This window comes from Elephas maximus, chromosome 20 (assembly GCF_024166365.1).
Source record: "Elephas maximus indicus isolate mEleMax1 chromosome 20, mEleMax1 primary haplotype, whole genome shotgun sequence".
Lineage (NCBI taxonomy): Eukaryota > Metazoa > Chordata > Mammalia > Proboscidea > Elephantidae > Elephas > Elephas maximus.
The window spans coordinates 79,119,259-79,145,084 of record NC_064838.1 but is presented as its reverse complement, the minus strand read 5'-3'; the positions used below and the strand labels follow the sequence as shown (position 1 = coordinate 79,145,084).

Here is a 25,826-nt window from a genome sequence, read left to right as displayed (position 1 = left end):
CTAAAAATGTACTTTGTTTATGAACCAATTTCTCTGAAACAATTTTTTCACTGCTTCTTTTACATCTTTGTTCCTCAAACTGTAGATGATGGGATTCAGCATGGGAATCACAATAGTGTAGAATACAGACACTATCATGTCATGGTCCAAAGCATAGCTGGAACTTGGTCTCAAGTACGTGAAGAGGATTGTTCCATGGTAAATTGATACTCCAGTTAGGTGAGAGCCACACGTGGAAAACACTTTTTGCCTTCCTTCAGCAGAACGCACCTTCAGAATGGCCATAAAAATGAATCCATAAGATATCAAGACAATCAGAATATTGACCATCTCAATAGAACCCACAAAGTAAAAGAGTAGAAGTTGGTTGATAAGAGTGTCAGAACAGGAGATAGCAAGGAGTGGAGGGATATCACAAAAGATGTGTCTAATTTCATTGGATGCACAGAAGGAGAGGCTAAAAGTTGCTACTGTGTGTAAAGTAGCATGTGAAATACCACAAAGATAAGAAGCAATGATGAGTGACACATAGACCCTGCGTGACATGTTAACTGAATAGAGAAGTGGGTTGTAGATTGCTACATAGCGATCATATGCCATTGCTGCCAAAAGAAAGGATTCTGTGGTCCCAAAAGTGATAAAGAGCAGCATCTGTGTTGCACATCCAGTAAATGAAATGGCTTTATTCTCTGCCAGGAAATTGACTAACATTTTTGGGGTGACAACTGAAGAAGAACAGGCATCTAAGAAAGATAACACACTCAGAAAATAGTACATGGGGTTGTGGAGCCGGGCATCTGCCATGACTAATAGAACCAGTCCCAAATTTCCCACCAGAGTAAAAATATAGATTGCAAGAAATAGTAAAAAGAGATATACTTGTAGCTCAAAATCACCCGTAAAACCCAGCAAAGTAAATATGGTGACTTCAGTTATATTCCTCAACTGAATTTTGTATGGATCCAGTGTTGATAACAATATTGACATTTCCTAAATGCAATATCCTGATATTATGTGAAAAATAGATTGCACCCAATTACATCTTCATTTTTGTTTTTCAAAAGGCGGTAATAACATCCTAAGCAGCCAAGGGATGTGTTGTTAACTGCTTTGAATTGACCTACAACTCATGGCAAGCCCACTCACAAGGAGATCAGAGCACTGTGATCTATAAGGTTTCCACTGACTGATTCTCAGAAGTAGATCACCTGGCCTTACTTCCTAGTCTATCTTAATTTGGAAGCTTCCCTGAAACCTATTTGTTATCATAGCAGAATGCAAGCCTGCATTGACAAATAAGAATCAAACCTGGCATTCCCTCACGGAAGGTGAAAATTCTACCACTGAACCATGACTGCCCTCTAGAAAGTTGATAAAAAAAAAAAAAAAGAAAGTTGATAGGCAGTGACAAAATAGTTGGAATCATGTTGATGCAATTTCCTGTATAAAAAAAGAGAAAGAAATGATCATTCCTTTGTTAACTAAACTTGTCATGTTAAAAGAAACAAACACAAAAAGAGAAAAAAAAAAACTTGCCAATTTAACTGGTTCTTAAAAATACAATATTTTGTGATTCCCAAAGACCATTTGAAAATCCAAAATCATAGGTACACGAGACGAAATGGGCAGTTGCTGTCCAGAGGTAAGATGAGAAGGCAGAAAGGGCTAGGAGCTGGTTGAATGGACACAGGAACTTCGGGGTGGAAGGGGGAAGTGTGCTGTCACATTACAGGAATAGCAACTAGGTTCACATAACAATGTGTGTATAAATTTTTGTATGAGAAACTAACTTGAGGGGTAAACTTTCACCTAAAAAAGTACAATTAAAAAAAAAAATCCAAAAGCAATATAATTGATAGTACACACTAATACACTAGTCCTGAATTTGCTGCGGTGTGCATCAGCACCTTTCCTTAATATCCTCTGTTGTAAAGTGAGAACAACGTCACCTACCACTTAGAAGACTGGATTGAATTTAAATGAGGAAAACTATGCAGAAACGATTTAATTTTAAAATATTCTCAGCTGACTAGAGAAGAGGATAATTTAGACTTACATTTCATGTTGTCTTAGAAGGTAGCCTTCAATGGCCCAGCTATTTCATGTGCTCTTTTCTCTTAATTACTCCATTCCATTGACATTTCTGGAACAATGGTGAGCAGGACAGCAGGTGGTATTCTGGAGATAATGCACCTTGTATGCAAACAAAAACAGGATGTTATGTTTTAATTTTTTTTCAAACACTTATTAATTTGTCCATTTTTAGCTTTGCAGCTTATCATATCGTTATTATTGTCTTTTAAGTTTTAACTCAATGACAATTTTAAGATGTTTTTCTATTTGTAAGGAACCCTGATAGAGAAGTGGTTAAGTGCTTGTTGCTAACCTAAAGGTCAGCCATTTGAATCTACCAACCACTCAGCAGGAGAAAGATGTGACAGGCTGCTTCTGTAAATATTACAGCCTACGGGGCTTTTCTATTCTGTCCTATAAGGTCACTACAGGGTCACTATGCATCCAAATGAATGCAACTGCAAAGCATTTGTTTGCTTTTTTTCTCTATTTGTATGCTCGTTAGCCCTGCAAGTCCTTGTGTGAATTTGAGAGACTATGCCTGCCCAAAGAAACCATAACTGTTTCTTTAATATATTCTAGTTGCTTATGCAATCTTGGAATAACTATGAAATAAAATTAAAAAAAAAAAAAAACCTGTTGCCATCGAGTCAATTCTGACTCATTGAGACCCTATAGGACAGAGTAGGACTGTCCCATAGAGTTTCCAAGGAGTGGCTGGTAGATTCTAGCTGCTGGCCTTTGGGTTAGCAACCATAGCATTTAACCACTACCCCACCCAGGTTTCCATGAAATAAATATTGCCCAATAATTACAAATCACATATTGCCCAATAATTACTAATAAAGCTATTGCAAAAAGTATAAAACCACTATTTTTGCCACAAAGTGGTATTTGTTTTTTATTTATGTATTTATTTCGTCTCTAACATCAGTAAACTCTGGTGGCCTGTGGTTAAGTGCTATGGCAGCTAATCTTGGAAACTCTATGGGCACTTCTATTCTGTCCTATAGGGTCGCTAGGAGTCGGAATCTACTCGACAGCAATGGGTTTGTTTTTGTTTTTGTTTTTTGGTCTATGCCATCAGACTGCTTCTCATTATAGGAGTATGAATAAAGAAAAATGCATGGAAAAATAAAAAAAAGAAGAAAAAAAAAAATCAAAGAAGCACCAGAATCTCAACTGAAAGCCTCACTGATTAAAACACAATTGAAGAGTGGATTTAACTTATTTAGGAGCGAGATTTCAGGGCTTCCTTTTTTTTTTTTTCATTATGTCATAGACTGATGCTTTTGATTCATTAAGTGTTTGGCATCTGTATTTTCCAGTGATTAAGGGAGTGAAACCACCATTCATCTGTCAGTTTGTCATACTATTGTGGCCTGCTTGTTGCTATGATGCTGGAAGCTATGCCATCAGTATTTCAAATACCAGCAGGGTCATCCCTGGTCGATAGGTTTTTGAGATGAGCTTCCAGACGAAGACAGACTAGGAAGAAAGGCCTAGAGATCTATTTCCAAAAATTAGCCAATGAAAATACTAGGGATCCTAACAGAATATTGTCCAATATAGCGCTAAAGATAAGCCATCAAGCTTGGAACAAACCAAACCTGTTGCCTTCTAGTGAATTCTGACTCATAACAGAGTAGAACTGTCCCATAGGTTTTCCAAGGCTGTAACCTTTATGGAAGCTGACTGACCCACTTTTCTCTGGCAGCGAAGCTAGTTAGTTAAAACTACTGACCTTTTGGTTGGCAGCCCAGAGCATAACCGTTGCACCACCAGGACTCCCCTAGGTTGGGAGGCACTCAAAATACATGGTGGCCAAAACAGTGAACTGGACCATACCAATAGTCATGAAGACAGTGCAAAATCAGGCAACATTTTGTACTTTAGTAAATGGAGCTGCCATTAATGGGAGCTTAAAACAACAATAGGAAGTGAAAAATCTGTCATATGTACGGTGGGACTTCACTCGGTGTTTTACAATTGATTTATATTCATCCCATGCCACTTGCCACAGTTTTGTCTTATTCAGATGTAGTTTTAAAAGAAGAGAGCAAGCTAATCAGCTATATTACCATTGGAAGGAGGGGAAGGTACATGTCTTTGTTTCTCTAAAATGCTCCCTACAGATCCACGTGGGAGATTTTTCTAATACCTAGAAAAAATGGCTTCATAAATGTGGGGTTACAGAGCAAAAAATACTCATTTGATCTTTAGAGAACTCTAATATAAAAAACATAATTAAATTAAGTTGTTCTGTGTAAATCCAGGTAATTTGTACATAACTCTTGGGAATACACACAATAATATCATATTATAATACCTTCTAATTGTATTTTAATAGTTATGTTAATAAGATAATAAAGGCCTCAAACAATTAATAAAATTTGTATTAATGTATTCTTTGGAATTCATAAAAATTTCATTTCTGTTCAAAAAATTCTCCATCCTCTTTCTCTCTCTTTTTGTCTATTTCTCTTTTCCCTTGCTCTCTTCTCCCTTTTCCTTTCCAGAATCCATGGAAGACAAACAAAATTTTTACTGAAGAGAGCCAGAGACAAAAGGGGAATGAGGTAGATAGGCAGAATCACAGTGAAAGGAAATAAAAATATGCAATGAAAGTTTGAATAATGGACAAATGATTAGTCTACTAAAGGAATCCATTACAAAATCTATTAGAAAACATGACTTGACTAACATATGCAGGAGAAATGTCAGCTAGGTTGCAATTCTAACAGTCTCTTCACATACGAGTTTGAGATAAAGCAGCAGTAATGGAAGGTTAAGAACATTGTATTTGGACTTGAAAAACATCTATATTAAAGTCTCAGAAATAGCACCTAGTGACAGTGGAGAAGTAATGTCATCCTCTATGCCAAGCAATAGGTTAAGACCGACAAAATGTTTCAGGCACATCCTGTTCAACTACATGAACACGGTATTCAGGTGGAGTGCTTATTTACGTGAGGTATCAAAATATTTTGTTAAATTAAATTTTTGATCATATGTGAAAAATACACACAATGCAAATGTAATTTCTAAATTTTATTTGTCTAAAATAAAATAATAGGAAGTTACAAAATCTTTTTTTATCAAAACACTGAGTAATGACTGAGCCCCAAACCAGAAGCTAAAATGTTTTTCTTTTAGTTATACTTGTTTATTATATGACACACACAAACACACATACACACACACACAAAACTTGTCATTGAGTTGATTCCAGTTCATTGTGACCCTATAGAACAGAGTAGAACTGCCCCTATGTTTTCCTAGGCTGTAATCTTTATGGAAGCAGACTACTGCATCTTTCTCCCATGGAGTGGCTGGTGGGTTGAACTGCCAAGCTTTTGGTTAGCGGATGAGCACTTAACCACTGCACCACCAGGGCTGCTTTATAACGCTAAACACGTATTAAACTACCGTTCTATTGGAATTATACCAAATGAGCCCTAAGAGTCTATGGTGTAAAGGATCATAAAAACTCACCGCTATTACTGCATTATGCCTGTGAGCTTAAAAAAGCTTATCACTGAAATAATAGTGTGTTTTGCTTAGATTCTCCTGATATTCTTCCTGGTATAGTTTTCAGGTACCCTTGATGGCTCTGATCTTATCTGTAGAGCAAGAATTTGATTCATGAATGATAGGCATATTTTATACCATATCAACTGCTATTAGAGCAATTATCTACTTCCCTATAGGGAACCAGAGACTTGACAAAAGAAAAAGTATGGGGTTTAACTACTTCTTCCAAGGTTCTTCAAACAGACATTTCTGTTAAGCAATCTTTAAGGAAATTAGAACTGGTTATGTTTACAACTAGCTGATTTCACATTAACAGGAGAAAGAGACTAGAAAGACAAAAACAAATACCCTGAAATTTCTAAGAAAACATGGACCATCTAGAAGAGTAAAATAAAATTAGTTCTTCAGCTCTGATACAGTCAGAAAATGTGAAGTATCAGACATTCATGAGGACAATACCACAAATACTAAGTTTGAGAAGAGAGCTATGACACCAGCTACCATGTATTAAGTGGATCTAAACCTTCAAAACAAACAAACAAACAAACAAACAAACAAACCTGTTGCTGTCAAGTCCATTCCAACTCACACCGAACCTATAGGACAGAGTGGAATTGCACCATAGGGTTTCCCAGGAGTTGCTGGTGGATTCGAACTGCTGATATTTTTGTTAACGGCCAAACTCTTTATCACTGTGTCACCAGGGCTCTAAGCAGATCCTAGAGTTTAGGAATTTTGTGTACATTATCAGATGTCATCTACAGAGCAACCTTAAAACTATCTAATTTAGTGTCCTTTTAGAGATAAGAGAATTGGGGCTCACCTCCATAGTCTAAAGTATTTCCGTTTGAGCATATTGCAATTCCACTATATCATGTCATAATTCTGGAATCAATATTCCCTAGAAAATTGCAAAATAATATCCTCACATATTTTAATTCTTTTTTAAATTCAACCAGCTTCAACGGACCATTAATTTAAAAAAAAAAAAATCTAAAATGGCTTCTAAAGTAAATTAAATTTAAAATTAATTTGTATTTTTTCAAGAGAAAGCAAATCCTGAAGTAGCATATACCTAAATGCTGATTGAAGTGTCATTTTCTCTCCATTTAATGATTTCTTTGATTTTTAAATATAGCTTCTTAATTATAGTGCTTCTATTCGGATTATCATCTACTAAGAAAATTAAAGCAAATATCTGATTTGCACCTCTATCAAGCAAAATATGTAGAGTCCTATCTGTTTTCTTTGCTATTTTCTCAGGAAAAGGTGTGATTCAATTTCCAAAACAAGACTGAATTAACTAGAATCACCTATTTCAGCTTTAAATATTAAGTCATATACTCTAGTGTGAGATTCAAGTTTCTAGCTTCTAAAATGTTTTGTAAGTGATAAAAAGCTTTTCCTCTTACCTGTGGAACTGCTTACTTAAAGTTTGCTATGCACTTTTTTTTTATGCCTATTATAAGTATGGATTTTTATACCAGCTTCTGAAGGCCTTCTTATAGGCCATAGGGGATTGCCAAGGAGAAAACACACTGACTGTCTTCTGGAACAGAAAAGAAATTAGTTTTTTTTTTTTTTTTTTCCCCCAGGCAGTGAACAAGTGAATGGTCATGGCACAATAAATTACATGAAAAAAATAATTAAATGAATCACGTTGGTCTTTAAAAAAATGATTCTTCAGTTGAAAAGCTTATGGCAAAGGATTGGAAATCTGATGATACAGGGCATAGTTCTTGCTCTGATGCTAATTAGGTATGGGCCATTGGATTATAAAATCAAATTCCCTAAAATCCAATTTATATACTTCACATCTTAATTATAACGTGGTAGGTATTAAAGAGGTGTGAGGGATAGCTATAAGCTCATTGAGAGTTTGTGGTAGGAGAGATGGAACAATATGCAGACAACTATATTATTCTATGGGACAGAACATTAGAATATTAAAAGTATGGTGGAGTTAAAAGTCAAACTTTTTGTGTTGTAGAGGGTTTTTTTCTGTCTTGGGAATCCTGTATACAAATTTATAGAAGAGTACATGAGGAGTTTTAGAAAGTCCTTAAGAATATGTACTTAAAGAACTCTTGGAAACATTGTAAAAAGTACATAGGTGTCTAGGCCCCATAGGAAGAGATTCTAAGTAGACAGTAATTATTGGTCATGGAATCTGAATTGAAAGAAGGAAGGAAGGAAGGATGATACATTGATACTGGTGGGCAAACCAGTTGGGATTAATCAATGTGTTCATTAAATGCACTCCCAAATTGATCTATAGATATAATGTAATTTCAATTAAAATGCAACATTTTTTGTAGCCCTTAACAAACTGACTCCACATTTTATATAAAAAAGCAAAAGAACTAAAACAGTAAAAATTATTTTGAAAACGGAGAACAGTGTTTGAAGATTCCCATAATCTAATTTTTGGGTTTATCTTATGTTAAAATAATCAAAAAAAATGTGGTATGTAGGCTAAAAAATAGACACATACGTCAATGAAACAGAATAGAATGTTCAGAAAGATATTCACGCATACATGGTCAACTGATTTTTGATAAAAATGCCAAGGAAAACCTATGGAGAAAGGATACACTTTTTAAACAATGGTGGTGAAAAAAACTGAATAGCCTTATGCCACAAAAAAAGGGAATTGATTAATTCTTTCACCATTTGTAAAATTTGTCCCAATATGAATCCTTCCCCCCCAAAAATGTACAAAGGACTTGATCAGTCAACTCACAGAAGAGCATATTCAAATGGCCAACAAGCACATGAAAATAATATAATTAGCCATTACCAAAAAAAAAAAAAAAAAAAAAACAGTGCCTTCAAATCGATTCCTACTCATAGCGACCCTATAGGACAGAGTAGAATGGCCCCATAGAGTTTCCAAGGAGCACCTGGCAGATTCCAACTGCCGACCTCTTGGTTAGTAGCCGTAGCACTTAACCACTATGCCACCAGGGTTTCTAATTAGCCATTAGGGATATGCAAATCAAAACCATAATGAAATAACACCTCACCCCCATTAGAATGGCAATGATTAAAAAAATGTAAAACTAGCTTTGGTGAGGCTGTGGAGAAATTGAAACCGAAATCCATTGCTGTTGGGAATGTAAAATGGTGGTGCTATTGTGGAGAACAGATTGATTCATAGTTCCTCAAAAAGTTGAACAGTGAATTACCACATGATTCAGTAATCCCAGTCTTAGGTAATGTACTCAGAAGAAGTGAAGGCAGGAACAGAAACAGAAAATTTTACACCAATGTTCATTGCAGCACTTTTCACAACAGCCAAATGGTGGAAACCACCAATATGCCTATCAACAGATAAATGGATAAACAAATGGGGTATAAACATACAATAGAATATTATGGAGCTGTAAAAAGAAATGAAGTTCTGATGTATGTCACAACATGGATGAGCCTTAAAAACATTATGCTGAGTGAAATAAGTCAGTAAAAAAAGGACAAATATTGGAAGATGGAAGATGTCACTTATATAAAATGAGAAATATACAGACACCAAGGATTATTAATGGTGCCAAAGGTAAGAAGGAGGGAGAAAGGGGAAGTATTTGTATGGGGGAGCACTGAGTTTATGTTAATGGTGGTGAAGTATTTTGGAAAAAGCAATAATGATTGCACAATATGAAAAATGTAATCAATGTCATTGAATTGTAAATGTGGAAGTAGTGTGGGCAAATGTTTTGGTGGGTATATTTTCTGCACAATAATAATAATAATAAAGACCCACTCCACTTTGGACTTCTGAATTCCAGAACTGTAAGATAATACTATTTTGTTTAAAAAGGGCCTTTTGCAGCAGACTTGCCCAATGCAATACACTGTTTGATTTCTTGACTGCTGTATCCATGGACATTGATTATTGATATAAACAAACATGTGTATCAAATTTGGTACCAGGAGAGTGCAGTGCATCTCTAACAGATACCTAAAATGGGGAACTGGTTTTGAAACTGTGAATGGGTAGGAGTTAAAAGAGCTTTAAAGTGCTTAATAATAAAAGCAGAGATTGCTTTGAAAAGACTGTTGGTGGAATCATGGACATCAAAGCCAATTCTGATGAGGAGTCAGAAGAAGGTGAGCAGAGCTGTTACACTGGAGATGGCACAGATGGCAAGAGGCAGCACAGAGAACAGCAGCAGAGAAATGGCAGCAGCAGAACCAGGAGACCAGCATGAGACAGCACTGGAGCCAACCCAGGAAGCAAGAAAGCTGTGTGTCTTCTGGTGGATGTTTACAGTGAATTGGGGTGCCTCCAGGCACTTCTTGTGGAGCTGAAAAATTTTGGAAGGCTTGCCCTAGCAGGGCAGATTTGGCTGGCCAGGCCCAAGGGGCCGAAAGGCCAATGAACCACGAAAACAGAAGCTGAAGAGACAAGAAACACAAGAAGCAAGTAGAGTTGCCATTCTGGTGGTCCTGGAAGGCAGAGTGAAGCCCAGGGCCAAGGGGCCTCCACCCAGAATCCAAAAAGTGTGGCCAGCACCTGGTCTGGAGTACAGGGCCATTGCCTAAATGGTCTCAGGGAGCAGAGGATCACTTTGAAGACTTGAGGCCTAATGTAATGTGTTCTGCTGAGTTGTTTGGTGCCTATTATCCCTTCTTTCCCTTCAACTGCTCCCATTTGTAATGGAAATGTCTAGTTTGTGTCTATTCCACCATTGTACTTGGAAGCAGATAATTTGTTATTATAGACTTCACAGATGTAGAAGAATTTTTGAATTTTGGACTTGGAGTTGATTTAAGACTTTTGTTGTGATATGATGGGGTGAATATCTTTTACTGTGGCAAGGATATGAATTTTTGGAGACCAAAAAGTGGAATGTTATGGTTTGAATTGTGTTCCCCAAATATGTGTGTCAACTTGGCTGATTCCCAGTACTGTGTGATCCCCCGCCATTTTGTCATCTGGTATGATTTTCCTGTGTGTCATAAATCCTGCCTCTAAATTGTTAACGAGGCATGTTTAGAGGCAGTTGTGTTAATGAAACAGGACTCAATCTACAAGGTTAGGTTGCATCTTGAATCAATTTCTTTTGATATATAAAAGAGAGATGTAACCTCCCACAGATTTAGAATTGTTCTATGAACATTTCAGTCAATTCAAAATATATTGTAATTTCCCTTGTGATATCCTTCTTGACTGATGGTTTCTTTAGAAGTATGCTGTTGTTAGCATTAGCTATTTGTACCATTCAGGGACAAATCATAAAACACATGAAATAAATAACAGTACTGAATTCCTGTATATTTGTTTTAGCAGTTACTGAGAGAAAAAAAAAATGAAAGTGCAAACCTCCAATTATAATTGTGTATTTTGGGCTGGGTGGGCATTTTTTATTTGTTTATTGCTCCTTTCAATTCTGATAAAGTTTGTTTCATACATTTTGAAATTTTATTTTCACTGTGTATACTTTTCAAATTGTTAAGTCTTCTTGACAAATTGAGCTCTCTAACATGATGTTACGGCTCCCTTTATCCTTTATAATGCTTCCTTGTCTGGCCTACTTCACTGGTGTAGCCAGAGTGATATCTATCTGTGATTTTAGTTCTCTACCGTGAAAATGTTAAGAAACTTCAGAATCAGTATTGTTGTTGTTGCTAGGTGCCATCAAGTTGAGTTCTACTCATAGCAACACTATGTAAAACAAAATGAAACACTGCCTGGTCCTATGTCACCCTCACAATCCTTGTTATGCTTGAGGCCACTGTTGCAGCCACTGTGTCAATCCATCTCATTGAGGGTTTTTGTTTTTTTTCTTTCTCACTAACCCTCTGTAGTATAGTATTTTGCAAAAAAAAAAAAAAAAAAAAAAAAAACCTCAGTGCCACAGAAACTATTCCAACTGGTAGCTACCCTGTAGGACAGATTAGAACTGCCACGTCGGGTTCCAAGGCTATAAATCTTTAAAGGAGCAGACTGTCACATCTTTCTCCTGAAGAAAAGTTGTTGGCTTCTAATGAATGACCTTTCATTTAATAGCCAAGTACTTAACCACTGTACCACATGGCTTTCTTTCAGTACGGGTTTAATGATCACTCAGGCTCATGACCTGCAGCTTCCACATGTTTCAACCAAACCAATCACTAGTTAAATCCTGTGGAAACCAAATCTCCAACACTCCTTACATACTTTTTTTTCTCTATTTTCTGTCATTGACTTTATAAAGGCCTTCAACACCTCATCAGATGTTGTCTGAAGGCCCAATAATGCAGTTGATAAAGGAAAAAGATCAGTATGTTCTTTTAGTCTATGTACCAAACTGTCTAAAAGTGAAGTCCCTGTAGCCAGGAAGCTTAACTTAGAATATGGCTATCACTCTTAGGAGCTATGTGGCCTTGAGCAAATTTATGTGCCTCTGTTTCCTCATCTGAGATAATAGTAGAACCACTTCTTGAAGTTGCTATGATGACGGCAAGACTTAATATATGGAAAGCACTTACATAATTGTGCAGTGCCTAATCAGCTGCATATGAGTTCTAACTATTGCTGTTAACTATCACTCATTCATTGACTCACCATTCATTCAATAAATATCTCCAGGTAAACTTATTGTTCCAAGTACAATGTTATGTCCTGGGGAGGAGAGACACAACTGTGAGGAGAGACACAATTACTGCCTTTATGCAATTTACAGTGTCAGCATAGTGATAGATCTACATGAAACCAGACCCACTGCTGTCTAGCTGATTCCTACTCATTGTGACCCTGTAGGACAGAGTATAGTTGCCTCATAAGGTTTCCATGGCTACCGTCCTTATGGAAGCAGACTGCCACATCTTACTCCTGGGGAGTGCCTGGTAGGTTCAAACCACAGACCTTTTGGTGAACAGCCAAGAGCTTTAACCTCTATACCACCAGAGCTCCCTTATTCCTATATAGTAGCCAAATATTGAAAACAACAAATACTTATATCTATTTTATTTAATATTTGTTATAATATTGAACAATGTGTTATATTAAAAAAAAATGCTGAAAGAGGACAGGGAAGGTCAAATCTTTCTTAAAGGAAAGATATTTGAGGAGATTTATAAAGTGTAAAAGTTATTGATACTTAAATATACCATTTTTCCATGTTGACTTGAACAAATAACTCATTGGAGACTGTCTTATCCTCACAATTTGGTTTTTACTTTATTAGAAAAAAGAAAGGAAATATATTGGAATTTTCATATAGGTTAATTTGACATGAACTCTTGTCTACTTTGATGGCTGGATTATTAACCAAATATTTTTAGGCATAATTGGGTGCAAACTTGTTCCTTCAGTTCATCTCTTCCTTTCCCAAAAGATTATTATTTTTATTTCAAAGACTGATAAACCAAGAGACAATGTTGACTGAATCTTTGCCTTCACGATTTTGAAAGCCCGGTTTGAATAATAGAACATTTAAAAATGTTCTAGAAATGCGGCAAAAATACTGGGTTTTGTAAAACATGCATTTTTATGAGTACTTTTGAAGCAAAATATTCCCTTCTTCTAGAAAGACCATCTCAATAGATCATAATAAGAAATAATGTTAAGTTACTGGGGCTTCAAACAGTATAATTTTTAGAAGGTAAAATGTCTATATTGCATCTCTGAAAATTAGAACTTTTAAAGGAATTTCGAGTATATATGTAAACCACACTCTGTTGTCCAGTATTTCCTTCTTCCAATAGAAAAGTATTAGTTCACTTTGCATTATTGACCAGAACAGATTAGAAATTGAGGCTCTTAAATTTACTGGAGTGTTTTTCAAACTCACACTTAAGCGTTGGTGTCTTAGCCATCTATTGTTGCTATAACAGAAATACCACAAGTGGATGGCTTTAACAAAGAGAAATTTATTTCCTCACACTCTAGTAGCTAGAAGTCCAAGTTCAGGCCGTCAGCTCCAGGGGAAGGTTTTCTGTCTCTGTTGGCTCTGGAGGAAGATCCTTCTCATCAACCTTCCCCTGGACTAGGAGCTTCTTCACACAGGATCCCTAGATCTAAAGGATGCTTTCTGCTCCTGGTGGTACGAGGTGTCCCTCCTCTCTGTTTGCTTCCCTTTCTTTTTATCTCTTATAATGTAAAAGGTAGTGCAGGTCACACCCCAGGGAAATTCCCTTTACATTGGATCAGAGATGTGACATTAATAAGAATGTTTCTGTTCTGCCCTAATCCTCTTTGACCTAAAATTACAATCACAAAATGGAGGGCAACCACACAATACTGGTAATCACTGCATCACCAAGTTGATACATATTTTTGGGGGGACACAGTTCAATCCATGACAATTGGTTTTTACAGGAACATTGTTTTGATTGCTATGTTATGATGATTTTATTGTGGTAGGGCCACAAGACAACCTCTGCTGGTAGGAAGAAAGTGGGTTTTATTGAATGAAACACACTTTTTACTCTTAATTACTCAAAAAATAAACAAATATTGAAATAAAAACAAATAGTTCAAGAGCAGATGACATAAATAGGAAATAGCTGAGGTGATGTAGGGCCTTTTCCATTCTCTGGATCCTGATCATTGTTGAAAAATGTCATTCATGATGACCAGAGCAGGGTTGTCCTTGTGATTAGAGAACAAAGGCAGGATGAGGAAATAAACTAGAACCATTAAAGGATTGTCCAATGGCGTAATCATTTTTCAGAGCTTGAAACAATCACATATAGTGGCCACTTGTAGATTATTTTCTAAGCTGTATATTTATTTTTACTGAGCCTTAAGTGTACTCTCAACAAATATTACTGTGTAGTCTCTCAGTAGTTTCAGAATGAGCCTAATCAATTTTTGTGATTAAACAATGGCAAAAATGTAATAATGGAATCGACATATGATTTTGAGCCAAACAGTGCAGAAAGCATATCCAAAGGCCTAGATGGTTCTCAGTATGTAAGGGCATAAGGGGCTGGTAATCTTTGGGAGGTCCATCACAGGAATTCCAGAAAGGGAAATTAACTTCCAACTGTTTGCTGAAGACTTACTATAAACAATGTGAGGAAAAGTGAAGTCATGGAGTTCTCAGGGCATCACCTTTCCGGCAAGTGAAGGTCAAGTTAAACAAACAGTAATCAGGGATATAATCCATCACTGAATGTTTAGTATGGGAACATTTGAAAATAGTCCTACAGCCATGTAAATGGGACTATTTCTCTGTGCTCATAAAGTTCTGCCTTGGAAGGTTTGCTAATGCTTTGTTTGGAAATATTCTAGGATATACAGACACTGAAAAATAAAAGCAAGACACTTTCTTCTCTAGATTCAAACTTTAGCAGTATGAATTGATACTCGACATTCTTTTCAGTTTTACAATGCTACAAATGTGCTTTATTTATGAACAAATTTCTCTGAAACATTTCTTCATTGCTTCTTTTACATCTTTGTTCCTCAAACTGTAGATGAGGGGATTCAGCACGGGAATCACAATGGTGTAGAATACAGACACTATCATGTCATGGTCCAAAGCATAGCTGGAACTTGGTCTCGAGTACATGAAGAAGATTGTTCCATGGTAAATTGATACTCCAGTTAGGTGAGAGCCACAGGTGGAAAACACTTTTCGCCTCCCTTCAGCAGAATGTACCTTCAGAATGGCCATAAAAATGAATTCATAAGATATCAAGACAATCAGGATAGTGAAAATCTCAATAGATCCCACAAAGTAGAAGAGTAGAAGTTGGTTGATGTGAGTGTCAGAGCAAGAGATAGCAAGAAGTGGAGGGATATCACAAAAAACATGTCTAATTTCATTGGATGCACGGAAGGAGAGGCTAAAAGTTGCCACTGTGTGTAAAGTAGCATGTGAAATACCACCAACATATGAAGCAGAGATAAGTGACACATAGACTCTGGGAGACATGTTAACTGAATAGAGAAGTGGGTTGTAAATTGCTGCATACCGATTGTATGCCATTGCTGCTAAGAGAAAACATTCTGTGGTCCCAAAAGTGACAATGAGTAGCATCTGTGTTGCACATCCAAGGAATGAAACAGTTTTATTCTCTGCCAGAAAATTGACCAATATTTTCGGGGTGACAACTGAAGAATAGCAGGCATCTAAGAAAGATAACACACTCAGAAAATAGTACATGGGAGTGTGGAGTCGGGCATCTGCCATGACTAATAAAACCAGTCCCAAATTTCCCACCAGAGTAAAAACATAGATTGCAAGAAATAGTAGAAAGAGAAAGACTTGCAGTTCAAAATTATCTGTGAAGCCCAGCAATGTAAACATGGTGACTTCAGTGAGGTTCTTCACCTGAAACCTATATGGATCCAGCGTTGGTAACAACACTGACATTTCAGTTCATATTTATAGTTCCCAACTGCAACTGTAATCGCCGGGTGGTGCAAATGGTTCACATATTTGCTTCTAATTGAAAGTTTGATGGCTCATTTCCACACAGAGGCACCTCAGAAGAAAGGAATGAGATCTACTGCCAAATATCAGCCTTTGGAAACCTTAAGGAGCATAGTTGTACTCTGATAAATTTGGAATTGCCTTGAGTTGGAATTGACTAGATGACATTGTAAATGCAATATACTGGGAAACAGAGTGCACCCGATAACATCTTCATGTCTGTTTCCTAGAAGGGCATAATAATACCCTAGGTTATGATGGGATAGGCAGTGACAAAGTAGATGAGCCCATGTGGACGCAATTTCCTATATAAAAAAAAGAAAAATGGTTTCATTCATTTGTTGGCTAAACTTGTCATGTTAAAAACAACCAAACAAGCAAACCTGCCAATTTATGCAGTTCTCAAATTACCAGATTTTAAAATGTAGAAAGAGGAATGAGTAGAGGAAATTTTAAATCTAAAATCATTGGACTTGTAAATACACACTGATCATTTTAAATTCGCTACAACATACATGAATGCCTTTCCTTAATGTCAACTAAGATAAAATGAGAGCAACAGCATGTATCTCACAAGATTGCATTAAATTTAAAGGATAAAAACTTATTAAAAATGATTTAATTTTAAAATGTTCTCAGATGACTAGAAAATAGATGAAATTAGACGTATCTTTCAACTTGTCTTAAAAGGTAGCTATTTTTGCGTAAATCCACAAAGTTTATCTACAATTCATCAGAACACATCTTCAAATATCTTATCATGTATTGTAATTTTGCTTGAATGGTATATTAAAAAATAATAAAGTCATGAAATAATAAATACATATCCATATATTTTGGGGGCATCACAAAAAATACATTTTTGTTTCAAAAATCCCCCATTCTCTTTTTCTCTCTCTTCCTCCCACCCTTTTCTCTTTTCTCTCTTTCAAGACTTCATGGAACACAAACAAAAATATTTACTGGAGATAGTCAAGGATAAAATAGAAATCAGGTAGATAGGAAGAAGCTCAGTAAAACTAAATTAAAAATACGCAAGCAAATTTTGGAAAAAAAAATGGCAATAGGTAGGCTACGAAAGAAATTCATTTCAAAATCTACTGCAAAATATAACTTGACTAAGAGAAACAAAAGAAATGTCAGCTAGACTGTGATTATAGCCATCATTTCATTGATGTTTCTGAGACAACAATGGTGGAAAGTTAAGAGCATTGTATTTGGACTTGATGAACTTTTATCAAAATCTCAGAAACAGCACCTAGTGCCAGTGTGAGCTAGGAAAATTAAAGCTGTCCTTCTTCTTTCTTGTACTAAAGAATAGATAAGAGGGACAAAATGATTTCGATAAACATTGTTTCACTACATGAACATGGTATCCCGGCAGAGTGCTCATTTATGAGACATGTTAATATTATTTTTTAAATTCAAGTTTTGATTATATGTGAAAAGTGCATATACTTTTTGTTTATCTAAAAACTAAATAAGTCAAAATAAGCCCTCCACATTTTATTTATCTAAAACAAAATAAACAGGGATTTTAAAATCAACATTTTTTATCAAAGCATTGAGCAATGAATGAATCCCAAACCACAAGCTAAAATATTTTTCTTTTAGTTATGCATGTTTGTTAAAAGTTAATATGCAGATTAAAATATCATTTTATTGAAATTAAGCCCAATGAATCATAATATTCTAGACTGTAAAAAAAAACAAAAAACTGAAACAAACCCGTTGCCGTAGAGTCAATTCTGACCCACAGCCACCCTATAGGACAAAGTGGAAGTGCCTCATAGGGATTCCAAGGAGCAGCTGATGGATTTGAACTGCTGACCTTTGGGTCAGCAGCCTGAGCACTTAACTACTGTGCTGCCAGGCCTCCATATTTAATAACTTGTGAAGGATTATAAAAATGCATCTCTGTCACGGCATTCTGCTTTTGGACTTGTCAGTAAAATAACAGTGTGTTTGGCTGAAATTCTCCAAATACTCTTGATGACATAATTTTCAGGCACACTTGATGGTCTGATCTTCTCCATAGAGCAAGAATGTGGTTTATGAATGTAAGTATGTTTTATACCAAATCACGATCTGTTAGAGCAGTTGCCTACTTCACAACAGGGAGCTGGAGACTTAACAGAGGAAAAAGTAGGAGGTTTAATCACTTCACCCAAGCTTCTTCAAACAGGAATTATGGTTAGCTAATCTTTAAGGAAAGTAGAACTGTGTTTATGACAGAACACATGCGTGGTGCAAACCATTAAGGCACTTGGCTGCTAACCAAAGGTTTGGAGGTTGGAGCCTACCCAGGGGCACCTCAGAAGAAAGGCCTGGTAATCTACTTCTGAAAATCCACCATTGAAAACCTTGTGGAACATAGTCATGAGTCAGAGTGGACTAGATGACAAATGATTGTTTGTGTTTATGACTAGTTGATTTCAGTTTAAGAGGCTATAGTGGCTAGGAACACAAAAATATAGATTCTGAATTCTCTTTTTTTTGTTTAACAAAACATGTTCCATCTTGAAGACTAAAAATATATCACTTCCTTAACTCTAATAGAGTCATTATCAGAAAACTTAAAGTACCCGGTGCCCATCAGAACAGTACTACAAAGACTAGGCTTGAGGCGAAAGAAAGCCATGATAGCAGCTACCACAGATTAATAAGTGGACTCAAGGGGCTAGGAATTTTGTGCACATGACTGAACGTAATCTTCATAGCACCCGGAAAGCTAAATGATTTGGTGATCTTTTATAGACGAGAGAAAGAACTAAGGCCCAGCTAGACACAAAGCTTGACCGAGGTCACACAGCAGTTACTAGCAGAGCAAGGATTCACCCCAGATTTTTCTGATCCCAGTCTAAGCTATTTCCACTTGACCATATTGCAATTCGCACCGTGCCAGGTCCTTATTCTGGAATCATTAGCCCCGAGAAATAATGCAAAATAACATCCTCACATATTTCAATTATTTTTTAAAGTAATCCAGCTTAAGTAGACCATGAAATTAAAATACATATATGTATGTAATTAAAATTACTTCTACAGAAAAATGTTTTAAAATAATTTATATCCCTCCATGAGGAAAAAAAATTATATATATATGACCCCAAAGGAGCATATAGCCAAATGCTGGTTGAAAGCTCATTTCCTCTTCATTTAATAATTTCCCTGATTTTTGTATTTGTTGCTGTTTTTAGGTGCCATCAAGTCAGTTTGGACTTATAGTGACTACACATACAACAGAACACTGCCTGGCCCTACATCATCCTCACAATCTTTTTTTTTTTTTTTTTTTTAAATATAGTCCCTTATTTCTACTATTCCTATTCTGATTATCATCCATAAAGAAAATTAAAGCAAATTTCTGATTTACATCTCTATTGACATAAATATGTATGGAGTCCTTTCTGTTTTCTTTGCTGTGTTCTCAGGAAATCTTCAGTTTTTAATACAAATCTGAATTAACCAGAATCACCTAATTCAAATTTACTTTAAAACTAGGTGTATACTCTAGTTGGAAATTAATGGTTAAACTTCTAAAATATTTTGTAGTGTTGTAAATATTTCCTCTTACCTATGGAACTGAACTGCTCACTCAATTCAAGTATGCTATGATTGTGTTTGGATTCTTATATCCATTTCTGGAGCTCTTCTTGTAGCCCACAGGGGATGCACCAAGGAGAGAGAATGCTAACTCTCTTCTGGGACTGAAAAATAACAAGATTTTTTTCTCCCTGCAATAACAAGAGAACTGTCCTGGAACAATGAACTACTTGATAAAAATGATTAAATGAATTGCTGTGGCCTCTGGAAAACTGATGCTTTGCTGCAAAACTTTATGGTTTAGGATTGGAAAACAAATCTAATGATACAGAATATAGTCCTAGCTCTGATGCTAATTAGCTATGTAAAAAAAAAAAAAAATTGCTATACAGCATTGGTTAACAAACTAAATTTCCTGTAAGCCAGTTCCCTCCTTCTGGGAATATAACCTGCATAACTCTTTCAAAACTCTGTAAACATGTATATTATCAAAGAATATGAAAGCATAACATATGTTAGAATTTGTAATTGTTTACTAAAAATAACAAAACTTCCCATCTGAACTACAAGGTCTTAGTTTCATAGTTCTATGAGGCATACATGTAAGCTTATTGAAAATTTAATACAAGAGATATTAATAGACATAATTTTACTGTCAACACATGGATAGAAAGTTATAATAGGAGAGACAGGGTTTTATACAGAAAACTGTTAATATTCTATGTGATAGAATATTAGAATATCAGATATCTGGCAGATATCAAACAGTTTGAGTTGTATAGGATCTTTTCGGGCCATCTTGGGGCAGCAGAAACAGGTACAAAGTGAGTGAAGTCCGGACTTTGTGAACAACCAGGCCTTAGTGAAGGCACCACAGGCAGGGAAGCCTGAGCACAAAGAATAAAGAAAGGGCCCGCTGGTGCACCTCCACTCTGATACCATAAGTCTCGGGAGGAAGCATGTGTGGAGAACAGCGAGGCTCAGGCTTTGTGAACAGCAAGTCCCTGGTGAAGTCATCATTGGTGGGGACACACCACAAGTGGGTAGCTTTAACAAAAAGAAAACTTATTCTCTCATAGTCTAGGAGGCTAGAAGTCCAAATTCAGGGTGCCAGTTCCAGGCACAGGCCTTCCTTCTCCGTCAGGTGCAGGAGAAGGATCTTGTCTTCAATCTTTCCCTGGTCTAGGAGCTTCTCAGTGCAGGGACTCTGGGTGCAAAGAATGTGCTCTGTTTCAGGCTCTAATTTCTTGGTGGTAGAAGGTCTCCCTGTCTCTCTGCTCATTTCTCTCTTTTATATCTCAAAAGAGATTGACTGAAAATGCAATCTAATCTTGCAGATTGAGTCCTGCATCATTTATATAATTGCCTCTAATCCTGCCTCATGAACATCATAGAATTGGGATTTATAACGCATAGGAAAATCACATGAGATGACAAATTGATGAACAATCACACAAAACTGGAATTCATGGCCTAGCTTAGTTGACACACACTTTTGGAGGAAACAATTCAATCCATAACAAGTGGATTGTAAATGCCGGGCCAGAAAGCCATGTCAGAGAAACCATTTTTCCCCAAAGGAAATTTAGAAAGCAAGTCTATTTACAACATCTAAAAGAATAAAATACCTAGAAATAAATTTAACCAAGGAAGTTACAGGCTTATACACTGAAAGCTATAAAACATTACCGAAAGAAATTAAAGAAGACCTAAATAACATATGACAGTTCTGTGCTAATGGATTGAAAAACTCGATATTATTAAAACGAGCTTCTTGCAATTACCACTGAAATTCCAACAGCCTTCTTTGCATAAATGGAAAAAAACACAATCCTCAAATTTACATGGAAGGGCAAAGGACCTGGAAATGCTGAAGCAATCTTGAAGAATGAGACTAAAGCAGGAAAAATAACACATCCTAAATATCATAATATACTAAAATTACAGTAATTAAAACCCTCTGGTACTGGTATAATAATAGAGGTATAAACCAAAGGAATGAAAATGAAAGTCCAGGGATAAATCCACCCACTTATGGTCAACTATTCAATGGGGAAGGAAGAGTCTTTGCAAGAAATGGTGCTGGGAAAATTGAATTTCCACACGCAGAAGAATGAAACAGGATCCAGGCCTTATACCACACAAAAAAATCAATTCGAAATAGATCAAAGATCTGTGAAAACTAAAATTATTAAGAGAAAAGGTGAGAGTGAGGCTGTAGGATGTAGTGTGTCATGGATTGAATTGTGTCCCCCCAAAATATGTGTCAACTTGGCTAGGCCATGATTCCCAGCATTGTATGGTTGTCCTCCATTTTGTGATTCATGTCATTTTCCTATGGGTTGCAAATCCTAATCTCTGTCTGTGGTCAAAGAGCCAAGATTAGTTTATGTTAAAGAGGGTTAGGATGGGGTGTAACACCCTTACTCGGGTCACATCCTTGACACAAGGTAAAGGGAGTTTCCCTGGGGTGTGTTCTGCATCACGTTTTATCTTACAAGAGATGAAAGGGAAGTGAGCAGAGAGTGGAGGACCTCATACCACCATGAAAGCAGCTCCGAGAGTAGAGCACGTCCTTTGTAGCTAGGGTTCCCGTGCAGAGAAGTTCCTATACCAGGGGAATACTGATGGCAAAGATATTCTTTCAGAGGAAAGAGAGAAAGCCTTTCCCTACATGTGACACCCTGAACTTGGATTTTAGCCTTCTAGACTGTGAGAGCATAAACTTCTGGTTGTGAAAACCATTCCCTTGTGGTATTTCTGTTATAGCAGCACTAGAGAACTCAGTTAGAATTTGTTACAGGGAGTGAGGTCATGCTCTAACAGATACCTAAAATGTGGAAGTGATTTTGAAATTGTGAATGTATAGAGAACTCAGGAGGAAGGAGAGCTTTTATAATGGAGACACACAGACTGTGAGAAGTAATGGCACAGACTGGAAGTGACAGAGAACTGGCAACAGCAGAAGCAGAAGGCCAGTGCAAGATGGTGCTAAAGCCCACCCATGGAGCTAAAGAACTGAGTGTCTTAGTGCAGGAAGCTTCCTTGAGGAGCGGGCTGACCCTGGGAATTTATTGGTGGAATGAGGCTTGCTGACCCACTGAACGAGAATGCTGAGTACCTCTCAGCCAGAGTTTACTGGTGGAGTGGGGTGCATACGTTCATTTGTCATTGGAGCTACAGAGCTTTGGAACACTTGCCACAGCAGGGCAGAGACAGTTGGTGAGGCCTGAGGGGATGAGAGGCCAAGGAACCAGGAAGCAGAAGCTGAGGAGAAAAGGAACACAAAAAGCAGAGTTGTCCCAGTCTCAAAAGGTATGACCACAACTTCTGGTGTCTCAAAAGGTGGAACCGTGACCTCTGGTGTTACTAAGGGTGGAATCACCCCTCAGGTGGACTAGAAGAGTAGTGCGCCTAAAGCCTAGGGTGCAGAGTTCCCGTCCCAGTAGGCCTGGAAGGTGGATCGGGACTCCTCCGCTAAGAATCCAGACAGTATGGCCAATACCTAGAGTTTGGAGGGCAGAGTCATTGCCTAAATAGTTTCAGAGAACAGAGAATTATTTTCAAAGCCTTGAGTGCTAATGTAATATGTTCTGCTAACTTGCTTGATGTCCCTTATCCCTTCTTTCCCTCCAATTACTTCCATTTGTAATGGAAATCTCTAGCTTGTACCTGTTCCAGCGTTGCACTTTGGAAGTTAATAAATTATATTATATGTTTTACGTCTGGGGAAGAATTTTTGAATTTTGGACTTGGAGTTGATTTAAGACATTTGCTATGATATGACGGGGTAATGTGTTTTCGATGTGAAAAGGTCATAAATTTCAGGGAGCCAAAGAGTGGAGTGTCACAGATTGAGCTATGTCTACCAAAAATATGTGTCAACTTGGTTAGGCCATGATTCCCAGTATTGTGTGGTTATCCTCAATTTTGTGACTGATGTAATTTTCCTATATGTTGTAAATCCTTATCTTTGCCTATGGTTAATGAGGCAAGATTAAATTATGTTAAAGAGGATTAGGGTGGGCTGTAACACCCTTACTCAGGTCACATCCCTGATGCAGTGTAAAGGGAGGTTCCCTAGTGTGTGGCTTGCACCACCTTTTATCTCACAAGAGAACAAAATCCTCACAACTGGGCAAATAAGCAATGTCATGATGAAAGGAGAAAAAATTGACGTTATCAAAGGAAGCTGGACCATGAATAAGGAAGACCAAAGAAGAATTGAAGCTTTTAAATTGTTAAATTGGTGAAGAATATTGAATATATCATGGATTGCCAAAGAAAGAACAAATTTGTCTTGGAAGAAGTACAACCAGAACGCTCCTTAGAAGCAAGGAAGGCGAGACTACATCTTACCTACTTTGAACATGTCATCAGAAGGTATCAATCCCTGGATAAGGCCATCATGCTTGGTAAAGAAGAGGGTCAGCCAAAAAGGGGAAGACTCTCAATGAGATGGACTGACACAGTGGCTGCAACAAGGGGCTTAAACCTAACAAATATTGTGATGATAACTGAGGACAGGGCAGTGTTTCATTCTTTTGTACACAGAGTCACTATGAGTCACAGTCAACTCGATGGTACCTAGCAACAACAGACTGAGAAAATAAACTTCTCTTTGTGAAAGGCATCTGCTTGTGGTATTTCTGTTATAGCAGCACTAGGTAACTAAGTCATAGCCGTTAACAATAGATCATCAGATATGACAAAAGAAAAAAAAAAACTGGAACTGAAAAATCAAAGTAGATATGCGGACCTCATAAAAATTAAATAATTTTGTACATCAAAGGTCTTTATCTACAAACTAAAAAAGATAACCTACAAATCTGGAGAAAATTTTAGAGAACCATATATCAGATAAGGGCCTAACTTCCAAAATATATGCAGAACTTCTGCAATTTAACAACCAAAAGAAACCAAGCCCTGCACTGCCCTCCCACCAAAATAAATAAATAAATAGGGCAAAGGACTTGATTAGACAGTTCACTAAAGAGGATATTCAAATTTCCAGAAAGCACATGAAAATAATATTGTTAGTCACTGTAGCTTTTGTTCCATGTTAATGAGTCAGTTCAGTCTCATTGCAACCCTATGTACAACACAACAAAACACTGCCAGGCCCTGCTTTGTTCTATTGTACACAGTTTTGCTATAAATCAGAACCAGCTCTCTGGAATTCAACGATAGCAAAAAAGAATTTTAGTGGTACCAGAGGTGAGATAGATGGAAAAAGCGGGATTTTTCATACGGGAGGCATTGAGTTTTTATTAATGGTGGTGGAATATTTTGGGAAAAGAGAACAATAATGGTTGTACAACTTGAAACATGCAATCAAAGTTATGGAATTATAAATGTGAAAGTTGTGTTGGTGAATGGTTTGGTGGGTATATTATCAGCACAATAATAATAAAACTAAAATGACACACTTTGGACTCCTGACCTCTGAACTGTAAGATAAGACTATGTCATTAACAAAATAAATAAATAAATAAGACTTAAGAATGGCATTTTGCAGTAGATTTGCCCAATTCAATACACTGATTACTGCTGCATCCTTGTACACTGATTACTGATACAAGGAGAATGAAATCCTTCACAACTTCAATTTCTTCATCATTTATCATGGTGCTGTTTTTGGAGCAACCACACGTAGTAGCCAGTTGTAGATTATTCTCTAAGCTATATGTTTGTTTTTACTGAGTCTTAAGTATACTCTAAATAAATATTACCACCTAGACTCTCAGGAATTTCAGAATGAGTCCAATCAATTTCTGTGATTGGACAATAGCAAAGAAAAATTGTAATAATGGAATCAATGTTTCTGGTGCTGCACCTAACAGTGCAGAAGGCATACACAAGGCCTAGATGGATGTGACCGTGTGAAAGCATAAGGGGCTAGTAATCATTGAGATGTCCTTCAGAGGGATTCCAGGATGGGACATGAACTTCCAAATGTTTCCTGAAGACTTACTTTAAACAGTGTGAGAATGTGTAAAGTCATAGAGTTCCCAAGACATCATCTTTATGCTAAGCAAAAGCAAGTTAAACAAAAAATTATTATAGTCACATAAACGTACCAATGAATGTTTAATGTTGGTAAATTTGAAAATAATCCTATAGGCATATAGATGATACAACTGATCTGCACGTGTAAACTGCCTTTGAAGGTTGATTAATGCATTTTTGAAAAAATTCTAGAACAAGAAAAATATTCCCTTTTAAATAAAAGCAAGACATTTCCTCTAGATTCAAACCACAGAAATATGGACTGACACCCAACATTCTTTTCAGTTTCATAATGTG

At 36.7% G+C, this 25,826-nt stretch overlaps 2 protein-coding genes across 2 annotated transcripts; both read right to left on the bottom strand.

Annotated features, from left to right (window-relative positions):
* Positions 1-987, bottom strand: LOC126063990 (olfactory receptor 5T1-like). The gene has a single exon (XM_049862549.1). It carries the CDS (start codon positions 985-987, stop codon positions 1-3), a length of 987 nt encoding a protein of 328 aa, XP_049718506.1.
* A 13,958-nt stretch (positions 988-14,945) lies between these two features.
* Positions 14,946-15,914, bottom strand: LOC126063991 (olfactory receptor 5T3-like). The gene has a single exon (XM_049862550.1). It carries the CDS (start codon positions 15,912-15,914, stop codon positions 14,946-14,948), a length of 969 nt encoding a protein of 322 aa, XP_049718507.1.
* Between the last annotated feature and the right edge of the window lie 9,912 nt (positions 15,915-25,826).

Coding starts and splice junctions, on each gene's coding strand:
- LOC126063990 (XM_049862549.1), bottom strand. CDS start 987: ATGTCAATATTGTTATCAACACTGGATCCATACAAAATTCAGTTGAGG.
- LOC126063991 (XM_049862550.1), bottom strand. CDS start 15,914: ATGTCAGTGTTGTTACCAACGCTGGATCCATATAGGTTTCAGGTGAAG.